Below are 14424 nucleotides of genomic sequence, written 5' to 3'. Positions count from 1 at the left end.
GCTTGACAGTGCTTAGTGCTACTTAGATAGATATATATATTCCTGACTCTCTGAACAAAGGATTATCTTTTTCTGCCCACACACCTTTGGACTCTAAGTCTAAATCTCCATTGTAGCTGCTGACCAACACCAAGCACCTGAACACACATGAGCACCAGCCTTCCTATTTTCAATAAGCCATCATCTTATTTGACCTCCAGCTGATTAGAGTCGCTGCGTTCCACCACCTGCATGCACACCTTGTACTCACTCAGCATGCGTTATTGTGCTTCATAGCACTTTCATTTTCTATGCTTTGCTCATCATTGCATGTCTTATCAGGCTTAACTACACACCTGGTCCAGTGTTTTCCCTCCATTATAAACATAGAGGAACCTTCTCAGTAGCAATCCCCTTGGGCCAACATTAGCTTGCACACAGAGGACCCTCTGAGTATATCTCACACCACCCATTTTCCTACCCTTCACATTCCTCGCCTACATTAGCCAGCAGATATGAGCCTCCTCTCATACATGGTCCAAGAGAGACAGATTTTGACTCTGGTGACAACTTGACTAAGACCAATGAAAATAAATGTCTGAGGTGCTGTCCATGAGCAAATATTCAAGGCATGTTCTTATGGAAAAAATGCGACACTCAACAGGTTTGAAACCTGTTGCACTCCAATAGAAACAGATTTTGATTCTGTCAGGACAACCACTTGGCTAAAACACAACTCTGATGAGCTTGTAAGCAGATTGCAAATCGACCATGAGCATGTGTCAAGGTGCGGTTTTATAAAAAATGAATTTTATCATTGGCAGGTTTTAAACCTGCACATTCCAAGAGAAACATATTTTGACTCTGATAATTACTGGCAATTTCATCTTTAGCAGGTTTTGATCCCACACACACATAGGTTTGAAACAGATTTGGATTCTGTTATAGCAACTGTTTGACTAGCACCAGTTAGATCCATCTTTAAAGAAAATGTTCAGAAGTGAATCTGCAAGACAAGTCTACAGTTCCCTGTCACTCACAATATTTTCCCTCAGCTGAACAGATGAATTGAATACAGACTGCAATACAGCACTTTCAAAAAGTGAGAGGAGAGCAACATGATGATGAAAGGTCTCAAATACAGTACACTTCAACCTTATACATAAGTGAATAATGGCCGGATGGCTCTTTTGAATCTCAGCCTTGACAGATGTCGGAAATTTCCTACCGTGATTGTAATAGCAGGTCATTAAAATAAATATAATATTAAAATTGTAATGGTACCTCACATCATTGCAAGGTATCGTAATGCTTTGTACAAGTTTGTCAAGCAATTGTGACACTGATTCAGATGTGACCAATATAGATTAAACTCGCCGTTGTTGTTTCTCATTTGTGAGTTGGTCGAACGGATCAGTAAGTATTACGCCTTAAAGAGCTGCTTCCGGTACTCATGAATTAAACTATTAATACAGGGACCAACATGGCAGAGGTGGCCCAATGCGACCTCTGTAGTAAATCTTTCAAGCTGCGTGGTTTTAAGACACATTGCACCGCCTGTGCAAAACATGCAAGGGACTTTGAGGAGGACCGGAATCACATTGTGAACACTTATCACCGACCTTCAGGTGCGTTCATTCTCATTCAGTCTTAATAAGATCCCTGGACATATTAATGTACACTCAACTATAGTAAATATGCCAATCGATGCACACCATGGAGCCAACGAGTCGAATCAGCCTGAGGCAGAGAGTTTGAATGCGCACATTTCAGATGAGCCAGTCACAGATGTTGACCAGTGGATGGATCTTGAGGAGGAAGGTGAGCCAAAAAATACCATCCTTATCTTTGACATTATAACTAGCCACCATTTGATAGATATTTATCGCATACCTTCATCATATGAGCCATCTGTAGATGGCTCAGAACATCAACACAATGTTGACGACATTCGGACCGAGTATCACCCTAACTCTGGAATCCCAGCACAGACACGAACATTCTCGACGTTTCAGCGCGACCTTTTGCAAGACCCACCAACTCCTGATGCACAACCTTGGGCACCATTTCGATGTCGGCTGGACTTTGAGGTAGCTGAACTTGCTCATGAAGCCGCCCTCAGCCAGCCTCAAATTGAGTGGCTAATCAACCTTTTGCATCACTCAAAGCAGGAGCCTTTCAGCCTGTGCAACTACAAAGATATTCGGAACATGTGGAATGCTATTTCCCATCATCTAACACCAGTAAGGTCATCTCTATGTTTCATTTTAACTTGTCTGACAAGCGTGTTTTGATAGTTTCAAAAGCGAATGATTTGAGTGCCTTACGATGGAGTTAATCAAGAATTCACTCTCTACTACTGGGACTTATGGGACTGGGCGTGTGACCTTCTTTGGGATCCTTATCTTGGCCCTCAATTTACCTTTGATGCTCAACACCTGTCAAAGTTTGACGGTAATACATTTGTGAGATTTATTGATGAGCCTTGGACTGCGGATACTTTTTGGGAGGCTCAGGTATGTGTCGAGCAGTGCACCATTAGTTGAAGCAACTCATTGACGTGTAATACATCCAGTTGGCTATGCCTAGCCATGCAAAGCCTCTCGCATTCATCCTCTATGCAGATAAGACAAAGTTGTCTTCCTTTGGTCGTGAAAAAGGCTACCCTGTGATTGCCCGTATTGCAAACCTCCCCGCATCCATCCGAAATGGTGAAGGCGTTGGTGGCGGTCGAGTTGTCGCCTGGCTCCCCATTGTATTGTGACTCCATCTCATCTAATTTTTGTTTAACTAACATTGATTTTTTCAAGGTCAAAGATGATCCCTCGAGGTCGGGAAAACAGAAATTTGCGGATTTCAAAGCTGCGGTTTGGCACGAGTCCTTCAAGCGAATACTCAAGTGTCTTACATCAAAGAGGAAACATGGTGGATGGGTGGAGTGTTGGGATAAACTTCAACGCCTTATGTTCCCTATTGTTCCAATCTTGTCTGCGGACTACAAGGAACAGTGTGTACAGTCTGGAGTGTCATCTATCATTGTTGCTAACATGTAATGTCTACAGATGCATTATGTCCCTGATCCATGGAGTCATGGGCAAATTTCCATGTCCAATTTGTTTGGTTCCGCATGCCAAGTTGCATAACCTGTTGGAGACCTGGCCACTTTGCACATGTCACGATGCTGTTCGCTTGCTCAGGAAGGCAAGAAGGAAGTACACCAAGGCAAAGCGAGAGAAGAAGCTGAAGTCTCAGTCATTGAGAGATGTCAAAGTAAGTATTATTTGAATCCCATATCTCTGGAATCAAGTTCACAGCGTGACTCAACAGAACTCTCTCAATCTATCAAAGCTTCTGGACGTCTTTTGTGCCCTTTGTTTCGACCGCCTACATACTCACCATGAAGGACTGTGGGGAAAACACTTGTGGATCGAGCTGCAAAAATGCGTCAATGAAGTTGGTAGACACGCTGCGACTAAAATTGATGAAGGGTCTGTTTTTTCGTTTCATTGTAGACATCTATTATAATCATTCCTCAGGTTTGCGGCAGTGCCAAGGTGGAGGAATCTCAACCACTTCAAGGAGGTCATGGGAGTTAGCTTCACTGATGGGACAAAGCATGAAGACATATTAAAGGTGATCGACTCGGACACTCTTGAGATCTCAATTCTAATTGATGTCCCTTTACATGTAGTTGATTCTGTTTGTTGCCCATGACATACTTAATCCTGAAACACATGAGTCTGGATATCTGCTCCTTCAATGTATTCGAGCCCATTTAGATGTAGACATGTTCGCAGCTCTCGAGGTTCACACCACACAGACCCTTGCTGCCGGTTGAGCTGCTCTTGACGAGTTTTCAAGACTCATGGACGTAAGTTGTGCTTCACTGGCATGCTAGCGCTATCTGAATCAAATGGCTGATGGATTCTCCATAGAAATATATTTCCGAGTCTGAATGTGAATCAAAGAGTTGGGATTCTCCCAAGTATCACTTGGGCATTCACCTTTTTGACGATATCAAGGCCAAAGGCGTTACTCGGAATTTCAACACCAAACCAAATGAGAAAGCGCATAGACCTTTGAAAAAATCTTACCAGCTCTGAACAAATTTCAAACAAGTAGCAGACCAGGTTGGGCATCTTCTACTGCGTCTGAACTTGCATTGATTACTGTGAATACTAGATCTTACGTGCGGACCATTGGAGCCTTGTATCTGCATGGATTCGCTATCGCATCAACGACCTTGATGACTATAATGCAAGAAAAGAAGTGAGTGATCTCGATGATTCAGATTCAGATGATGCAGTTCTGAATGCACCTGGACCAGAGTCCAGCTTTCATATCAAGCTTGGTTCATGTCAGCGTGTATTGTCGATACATGCCATTCAGCAAGCACACCTTGAAGACCTGGCATTTCATCAGTTTCATACCAAACTTAACCACTTTCTCAACATGATACCTGTCATTGCACGAAATGGACATGTTGCACTTGAATTAAGTGCCAATATAGTGAGATTTTCGTTCGTATTGATAAGCCAGCTACAGTGCTAATACTTTGATTTGTGCCGCACATGCAGGTAACAGAATTCCGATACTTGAAAGCAAACTTCGAGTCGATGGTTGATTTTCGGATATCAACAGACTACCTCTGCTGCTCCCCGATGTTTCACAATGCCCCAAGATATGACTCCATCATCATCAGGACTCAAGATGGGATCATCTTTGGTCGCTTGATATTCATATTCACGTGCTTAGTTGAAGGTACAAGTCATTCCATGGCTCTTATTCAACCTTATGATGCCCCCATTCAAAATCGACCTTTGAAGGACAGGCTCCTGGGGTTGTGGCGAGTTAGAGCTCAACCTCGGCATAAGAGTGAGTTTATTTTCACTGAATCAATTATCAGGGGGGTGCTGTTGCTTGAGGATCGCTCTCAGCCTGGTGACTTCCTTGTTGTTGATTCAACTGACACTGATATGTTCCTTCACATGAAACTTCACAAGGACTCCCATGTATACTAATTACGCCAGTGTTATCTTAATCACTCTCTTATGTCATCATATACTTGACAATTCATATGCATGATCTCACATTGCAAGGTTATGGTTAGTTCTAGTGAGACCTCCTGCTTCCTAACATGCCAGGTGCGCTAAAGATTCAGAAGCTGATGAGCAATTAAACTATCAGGTGAGTGCTCTGTTCATAACTGGGAAGCTTACCTGCTTTTTGTTAGTGTTAATATGACAGGTGCATTGGAGAAGCTCATGAGCGCTCCATTCATGAGTATGGGTAACTGTCTGGTGAGTCTTACTCTATTCACGATTATGGACTGAAAAGCTTACTTACCTGCTTCTTATAGTACCAGGTGTGTTGGAGAAGCTCATGAGCGCTCCGTTCATGATTATGGACTGGAAAGCTTACTTACCTGTTTCTTATAGTACCAGGTGCATTGGAGAAGCTCATAAGCGCTCCATTCATGATTATGGACTGGAAAGCTTACTTACCTGCTTCTTACAGTACCAGGTGCATTGGAGAAGCTCATGAGCGCTCCGTTCATGATTATGGGTAACAGTCTGGTGAGTGCTCTATTCATGATTATGGACTGAAAAGCTTGCTTACCTACTTCTGATAGTACCAGGTGCGTTGGAGAAGCTCATAAGCGCTCCGTTCATGATTATGGGTAACCGCCTGGTGAGTAATACTCTATTCATGATTATGGACTGACAAGCTTACTTACCTACTTCTGATAGCACCAGGTGCATTGGAGAAGCACATAAGTGCTCTGTTCATAATTATGGGTAACCGTCTGGTGAGTACTCTATTCATGATCATGGACTGGGAAGCTTGCTTACCTACTTCTGATAGTATCAGGTGCATTGGAGAAGCTCATGAGCGCTCCATTCATGATTATGGGTCACCCAATCTTGTGAATGACCGTCTGGTAAGTACTCTATGGTTATGGATTGGAAAGCTTGCTTACTTGCTTCTTATTGTACCACCAGGTGCATTGGAGAAGCTCATAGGCACTCCGTTCATGATTATGGGTTGGAGAAGCTCATGAGCGCTCCATTCATGATTATGGGTTGGAGAAGCTCACGAGTGCTCCATTCATGATTATGAGTTGGAGAAGCTCAAGAGCGCTCCATTCATGATTATATTAGGTCACCATCTAGTGAGTATTCTATTCATGGTTAACCTAACTTCTCAATCAGACGTTCCGCTGATTATCACTAGTATGTGAGCCAGTTCAGCAGTGCAAATTCCAAAAGGTGACGAAATCTGGTAACATTGATGTAAACATGTCTCATATTATATTACATAGTGCAATTAAATCCACGTCAAGTCAAGTGCTGGCAACTGTGAGGCGATTGGTCAAGTGCCGCACTTTTTCTGATCCTCATTGTTACCATCACGCTTTCATCATGGCCCACGTAATTGAGCACTCGAGTAAGTCCTGGCCATGCATCATTGTGACACATTATTTGATTGCTTGTTAGCCCACTTCGGAGTTTGGATCACAGTATATTAACCCTCACACAATTCAATCCTCTGTCGACCATTCCTCTGTGTCTTCCCTCTGTTACAGGCATCCGTAACACCTACAGGAGCCCCTGCTCTGTCTGCACCAGCCCCCGCTCTGCTAGACTCCCCACGCGGCGGTGCGCCACCTGCACTTAGAAAGACAGCGGTCTGGACCGCTATGACCCTGCCCCTGGTGCTATGACCCCGCCCCTGGCCTAGATGGCCTTGTACCTGATCCATGGAGGCTGTATGCCTCATGGTCGCCCTAGATCAGCGCATGTATACAGCATGTCGCTTCATGAAGATCCGGAGCGCTCTTGGCGCTTCCTGTACCTAGCGCAGTCGCACTTGGCGCTGCATGCTTGATCAGAGGTTAAGCCTCATGTACCCTTATCTGACCTCATGTCTTGTTATCATAGATCCTAGATATACTATAGATTGCAGACTGAGCTAGAATACTTACATGTAGCACATATAAGTAGACAGATTATTGTACTTAGACTTTACTTTAATCTACTAGGTTCATCCCAGAACTTGTTCAGCTAAGCCTCCCAGCTCAGCTGCCTAAGACCGCACTTCTAAGTCGCTCCCCGCTTCTTAGCCATATCCGCTAGTCCTGTATCTCGACGAGCGCCATCTTACCGAGATCACCAGAGGAACCCTTGACGTTCCGTCAAGCCGAGAACCACCCTCAGCTTCAGTAGACTCACTCGAGTCGTCGCTGAGAAGACCTATCCTAGTTCGCACACGTTGACCGACGACGGTCAGCGTAACACCCTCAGCTTGATCTGCATCAACATTACAGTCGAAATTCCATCGTGTCCTCTTATTCAAGATGAACGTGGCACATAGTCATCGGTCCGATGATTCAGACTCTGAAATTGCAGCATCGCAACATCATGTTTCTGATCCTTCTATTTCTAATCCTCACCCTGCAGCAGGTACAATGAGTCATCGTACATCTGCTCATGACAGATCTCGCATTAGTACAGTGAGTTAGATATATTGGTACAGCTGTCATTTTTGAGCGACTCATTCAGATCTTTTTAATAGACTTTGAAGGATGCTCAACTTCAGTTGGAAGCCAGCAAGCAGCGCAATCGACTCTTGGAAGAAAAGGATGCAATCTTGGAGGCGAACAAACCTTCTTGCAAAGCCTCCAAGGCACCCTCCCAGCTTCTAGCATTTGACGAGGAAGTGAAGATGTTCGCTAAGAAGTATGGTGTTATGTATGAGATGTACCCACCCAGCGCTGAGCTACTAAAGAAGACTCTTCCCTCGACCCCTGGTTTGCCGTTTGACCGACTGGTTTGCTATGTGAACTCAGCTGCAGAAGCAGACACATTATTGTCCGAGCTACGTAGTGTGCTCCTGGATCACCTGCACCATCTTGTACCCTTAAATCATTTCCATAAGACTGTACGTATGTATATCATTGATTGATTTCGATATTTGCTAATCTACATCGTCCAGCTACAACAAGCACTTGAAGCAGGTCGGTCTTCCGAACTCATCAAGTTGTGACGAGTCACTGGTCGCATTTTTGGGCTAAGCTCTGATTACTTCGTCACGTCTTCAAAGTGAGACACCATCAACGAGCTTTGTAGGTTGCTAGGCACTACACCCGGAAGCCATACCTACCCTCTATTTCCTCCCATTCTCTTTCCAAACACCATCGTCGATACTAGCAATTCAACCATATTCGGTAACTGGAAGCCCTTGGCTCAGGTATGTTGCCATTTCTTCGTTTGTATACAGCTTATTGACAACAACTATGTCTTTTGAACAGATCCTGAAAGCGGTTTTAATGGGCAAAGCATCCCTTATGTCTGTCAAGAAGGGTGGGCCACCCAGGAACTTTCAGAATTGGGGAGTATCTGCCATAACGCCTGGAGCAATTGCGTGGAGCGCTACAATTGTAAGCGGTTTATTTTATCACTCCTGTCATCGCTGAGTACTCCTTATCCCAGGCTATTTTTCTTTTATTGCCAGATACAGTATTCTCTCAAGATGGCCATGGCAAAAGCTCAGGGATTCAGTATAAAAATCTATTCTACAGCTTCAAGAAGATTCTGGTGTGTTGTTGGGATGCTCCGTATCTCACGAAGATTAGACAACACATTGAGGGACATGTCTTTGGAGCTGCGAAGCTGCCCGTTGATGCACCCGATGGGGAAGACTTTACTGCGCAGATTGCCCTTGCAATGGCTGGCTTGCAATCCAACAACATTGACCATGATTTGGATTCTACCCCTGTGGGTGACTTTGCTCAGGGTACTGACATCACCCAGTCCACTCTGAATTCACCACTATCGACTCCAAGGTTATCCACGCGGACCACGCCTTCTGAAATATTACCTTCTGATGGTTCCAGTGCTCCTCCGATGCCACTGCCTGCTCCTGCAATCGCCAATCAGATTCAGAACTCGCTTGTTACTGATGGTGACACAGAGCTCGATGAAGGGGTTACTCAAACCGTAGATGCAGAGGGTCATACTCGAGGACAGAGGAAAAAGAAGGCTGTGGCAGTCTCTCGCAAGTCTGTCCGTCAGAAGAAGTGATATTCAATTGCTTCGCACAATGTATTAGTTAGTTGTTGTGTCATGTTCTACTTATTACATTGTCCAGTCAGACGCATTGCAATCGATTACATCAGCATTGCATAACTTGTTTGCTTTTTTCACTCTGTTGCCTGAACCAGACTGTCACTTAATACAACACCACCAGCACCTGGACCATGCGCAAACGCCCAATGCACGCCAGCAAGTGCTGACGTGGCACGAACACTTGCGGACGACACTAGGACGCCGAAGATGAGAAAAGGATGAGAGGCGGCACTTGTTCTCGCTCGCTCGCAGTGCATGTAGACTCGACGACTCTGAATCTGGATGGGGAGTCACAGTGAGTGAGTCTGTCGATCCTCCTTCGAGCTTGAGCCACACTGATCCAAGTTGTTCCCCACCGTTTGCAGTGAGTGAGTTTGTCAATCCTCCTTCGACTTGAGCCATGCTGATTGACGTTGTTGTCTACCGTTTGCAGTGAGTGAGTCTGTCGAGCTCGAGCCATGCTGATCCAAGTTGTTCCCCGCCGTTCGCAGTGTCTTGGTGAGTTTATCCTTTTTTACGATTATTTTTTTCATATTTTGACATGCCCCTCAGGCTGCTGGCTCAATTTTCAATCGACTACTACTGGCACAGGTTTCACCCTGAATCCTGGTTGCACAGTGACCTCATAACATATTACTGCTGATCTAGACATTTGACTACAGCTTGTTTCGAGTACTAGAATAATATTGTATTGATAGTAGCAGTCCAATGATAAAATTTATGAACACTGCCAATCGTGAATGAGTTACAATCTTGTCGCAATCACATTCGGAGTTTTGCAACAAGTCTCATGGGACTTGCAAATGCAATTTTAATAATTATTGTAGCAGATATTATGATGAGCTCCGCGACGTTCGAATAAGCTGCAAACAGGGAGTGCAAAGGTATCGCTATTCATTAAAATTTCTATTGCCAGCATTGTTACAAATCAAATTATAATAATAATGATAATTTTATTGTAATACGACTCTCTTATTACATCAGGATTAAAATAGTGCTGTTGAATTTGTCTATTTCAATCCATTATGATGGCTTAAAATGGATTTTTGAATTTTCCGACAGATGTGTGTTCTCTTCTTCAACTAAGTCAAGACCTTTGGAGAGAATTAAATTGCTTTTGTACTTATCATTCCAAGTTTGCATCAAAGATACTTACATTTGCCTCTGGTAATTTTTTAGAAGAAAAAGCAGAATAAAAGAATCAACAGTGACCATGCTATTGAAAGAACTGACAAAATGTAGATAAAATGTGCCTTGAGGATTCACTTCTGAATGAGTAGCCAAGCAGTTGATACAACAGAATCTAAATCTGTCTGTGTGGGTTCAAAACCTACTAAAGATCAAGTTGCAAAGTGATTATTAGAGTCAAAATCTGTTTGTCCTAGACTGTGTGGGTTTGAAACCTATCAATGATATATATATATATTTCACTTTCTATGAAAATACACCTTGACACATGCTTATGGTCGGTTTGCTTATTAAAAAGCTCCTCAAAGCTGTATTTGGCAAAGTGGTTGTCATAATAGAATCAAAATCTGTTTTCATTGGAATGCAACCTGTTGAATGTTGCTATTTTTTTCTATTAGAACATTCCTTGAATAATTGCTTGTAGACAGTATCTCAGACACTCATCTTCATTGGTCTTGGTCAAGTTGTCATCAGAGTCAAAATCTGTTTCTCTTGGACTTTGTGAGTTTCAAACCCGCCAATGATAACATTTTTATTCTATGAAATCATGCTTTGACATTGACTCATGCGTACTTTCCTGAGAGCTCCATCTCACTGGTCTTAGCCAAGTAGACATTGAAACAGAGTCAAAATCTATTAGGAGGGTAGTGTTGTATAAACTGAGCCTGAAAGTGAGTTGTAAATATGGATCCTATGAGCCTACAAAGATAGGGTGATGTGGAGCCCAGAGATGTTCTTGGACACAGAAAAGTGCATCCACAAACATCATATAAAGCAGATGTTTGGGAGCACGAGCTACAATGTGAAAGTACACATGAGTCAATGTTAAGGTCAGATTTCATAAAATAAAAATGTTATCATTGGCAGGTTTCAAACCTGCACAGTCCAAAAGAAACAGATTTTGACTCTGATGTTCACTTGCAATTGTATCTTTAGCAGGTTTTGAACCCACACAAACAGATTTGGATTCTGTCATATTAACTGCTTGGCTATAAGACCAGTTGGATGCACTCCTAATGAGCCCATTCAGAAGTGAATCCTCAAGGTACATTTTGTCAGTTCTAACATTAATTTCTAACATCCTCCTTGAGTCCAATCATGTGTGATCCTTCCATTGTCAGTTGTCACTCACGACTCAGTTGTTAATCCAAAAGACATCACAAACATCACCAGCCCACTGTGGTGGTCTGCCATCAGCAATTTTTCAGAGTAATTGCTAGATAAACAGGCCTAAGAATTAATCGTGGTGATCATACTATTGAAAGAACTGCCTTGAGGATTCACTTATCAATGGGTCCATTGGAAGTGCATCTCACTGTTCTTAGCCAAGCAGTTGATATGACGGAATCTAAATCTGTTTGCATGGGTTCAAAACCTGCTAAAGATGACATTGTCAGTCTTCAGAATCAATCCTAATACTTAAGAGAAAGACAAGAGATGAGACTCAAGTCAAACAGAGACAGGAATGAGCAGGGATCTAAGATGATATTTGAACTAAGGTGTTACAAAGAGTTGGAAAAAATCTGGTATTCAACAGGTTTTAAACTTGTTGCACTGCAATAGAAACAGAGTTTGACTCTGTTATGACAGCCACATGGCTAAACACAACTTTGATCATTTTGCGAGCAAACCGACTGTGAGCAAATTTCAAGGTGTGTTTTGATAGAAAATGAATTTTATCACTGGCAGGTTTCAAACCTGCACATTCCAAGAGAAACAGATTTTGACTCTGATGATCACTTGAAAATTTTTTCTTTAGCAGGTTTTGAACCCACACAGACAGATTTAGATTCTGTTGCATTGACTGGTTGACTAAGACCAGTTGAATGCACTTCCAATGAATCCATTCAAAAGTGAATCCTCAAGGCAGTTCTTTCAATAGTATGGTCACCATGATTGATTCTTTTATTCTACTCTTATTGCAAAAGACATCAGAATTCTTCTGGGGCTCTTGACTTCAAGACCTGTTTATCTAGCAATTGCTCTGAAAAAGTGCTGATGACAGACCACCATGGTGGGCCAATGATGTTTGTGATGTCTTTGGATTAACAGCTATGTCATGAGTGAGGACCAACAATGGAAGGATCACATATGATTGGACTTAAGGGGGATGTTAGAAAATTAATGTTAGAACTGATAAAATGCAGATAAATGTACCTTGAGGATTTGCTTCTGAATGGGCTCATTGGGAGTGCATTTAACTGGTCTTAGCCAAGCAGTTGATATGACAGAATCTAAATCTGTCTGTGTGGGTTCAAAACCTGCTAAAGATGAAATTGCAAGTGAACATTAGAGTCAAAGTCTGTTTCTCTTGGACAGCGCAGGTTTGAAACCTGCCAATGATGATATTTTTATTTTATGAAATCACACCACCAGTGAGATGGTGCTCTCGGGAAAGTACACATGAGTCCATGTCGAGGCTTTGGCATGTTCTAATAGAAAAAAAAATGCGACATTCAACAGGTTTCAAACCTATTATGTTCTAGTGGAAACAGATTTTGATTCTGTTATGACAACCACTTGGCCAAACACAACTCTGATGAGCTTTTAAGCAAACCAACCATAAGAATATATCAAGGTGCATTTTTATAGAAAATGAAAATTATCCTCAGCAGGTTTTAAACCTGCATAGTCTAAGAGAAACAGATTTTGACTCTGGCAATCACTTGGCTATTTAATATTTGGTAGGTTTTGAACCCACACAGACAGATTTAGATTCTGTTGTATCTACTTCTTGGCTAAATCCAGTGAGATGCACTTCCAATGAACTCATTCAGAAGTGAACCCTCAAGGCACAAAAGTTCAATGTATGACCAAAGTCTTGATGCAAACTCGGAATGATAAGTACAAGAACAATTTAATTCTCTCCAAAGATCTTGACTTGATTGAAGAAAAAGAGCAGATTACACATCAAACTTTCCAGTTTGATTCTAATGACCTGAGAAAGTTCTGAGATAAAGCAAAAGTATTTAGACAACAGTGCGACATTCTGCGCTGAGGTGCTTTTGAGCGCTCAGTGTCAAATAGCAGTTATAGCGGAAGTGCAGCCAATAGGCAAAGTATGTGAGTCGCTTCTGAATGGGTTCATTGGGAGCGCATCTAGCTGGTCTTAGCTAAGCAGTTGATATGACAGAATCTAAATCTGTCTGTGTGGGTTCAAAACCTGCTAAAGATAAATTTGCCAAGACATCATTAGAGTCAAAATCTGTTTCTCTTGGACTGTGCAGGTTTAAAACCTGCTACTGAGTGATAAAATTTATTTTCTATGAAAACACACCTTGAAATCTGCTCATGGTCGGTTTGCTTGCAAGCTGATCACAGTCGTGTTTAGCTAAGTGGCTGTCATAACAGAATCAAAATCTGTTTCCATCAGAGTGCAACAAGTTTGAAACTTGTTGAATGTTGCATTTGTGTCTCTAAGAATGTGTGTCTTGAATATTTGCTCATAGACGGCATCTCAGACATTGATCTTCATTGGTCTTGGTCAAGTTGTCACCAGATTTAAAATCTGTTTCTCTTCAACTGTGCAGGTTTAAAAACTGCTAATAACAACATTTTTATTCTATGAAATCCAAAATGGTGGAATGTAATGAATCACAAGTTAATGCAAAATATGTATCATTATACAGTTTACAAACCTGCTTAGTTCAAGAGAAATATATTTTGACTCTAGTGATCACTTGAATGAGCAAAATGAAGAATCTCAGCCTTAATAGATTTGTATTTTTACTAATTCCCCAGGTTATTAGAATCAAACTTGAAAGTTTGATGTGTAATCTGCTCTTTTTCTTCTTCAACTAAGTTAAGAAAGAATTATATTGTCATTGTACTCATCCTTCCGAGTTCGCATCAAGACTTTGGTCATATATTGAACTCTGTGTCAAAAATACACTGTGTGATCCTTTCATTGTCAGTTTTCACTCATGGACCCACTGTGGTGGTCTTCCATCAGCATTTTTTCAGGGAAATTGTTAGATAAATAGGTCTTGAAGTCACGAGCTCCAGCAGGAAGTCTGTGTCTTTTTCAATAAGAGTAGGATAAAAAATAAACACCAACCATGCTATTGAAAGAGCTGAAAAAATGCAGATAAATGTACCTTGAGTACTCACTTCTGAATGGGTTCATTGG

At 42.1% G+C, this 14424-nt stretch overlaps 2 protein-coding genes across 2 annotated transcripts; both read left to right on the top strand.

Annotated features, from left to right (window-relative positions):
- Nucleotides 1-1676: 1676 nt before the first annotated feature.
- Nucleotides 1677-5000, top strand: F5147DRAFT_743074 (uncharacterized protein; the record flags this gene model as incomplete). Its single annotated transcript, XM_041439580.1, has 13 exons — nt 1677-1800; nt 1906-2238; nt 2299-2495; nt 2555-2734; nt 2790-2986; nt 3042-3249; nt 3307-3467; nt 3516-3612; nt 3671-3784; nt 3833-3850; nt 3915-4010; nt 4162-4488; nt 4557-5000. The coding sequence occupies 13 exons, from the start codon at nt 1677-1679 to the stop codon at nt 4998-5000; spliced, it is 2496 nt and encodes an 831-aa protein (XP_041297506.1).
- A 3296-nt stretch (nt 5001-8296) lies between these two features.
- On the top strand, nt 8297-8759 carry F5147DRAFT_555099 (uncharacterized protein; the record flags this gene model as incomplete). Its single annotated transcript, XM_041430484.1, has 2 exons — nt 8297-8419; nt 8472-8759. Coding segments are annotated over 2 exons (411 nt in total), but the record flags the coding sequence as incomplete, so codon positions are not given.
- Nucleotides 8760-14424: the final 5665 nt, after the last annotated feature.

Source organism: Suillus discolor (assembly GCF_016758755.1).
Source record: "Suillus discolor strain FC423 chromosome Unknown F5147scaffold_6, whole genome shotgun sequence".
Lineage (NCBI taxonomy): Eukaryota > Fungi > Basidiomycota > Agaricomycetes > Boletales > Suillaceae > Suillus > Suillus discolor.
This window is presented reverse-complemented; position numbering and strand designations above follow the sequence as displayed.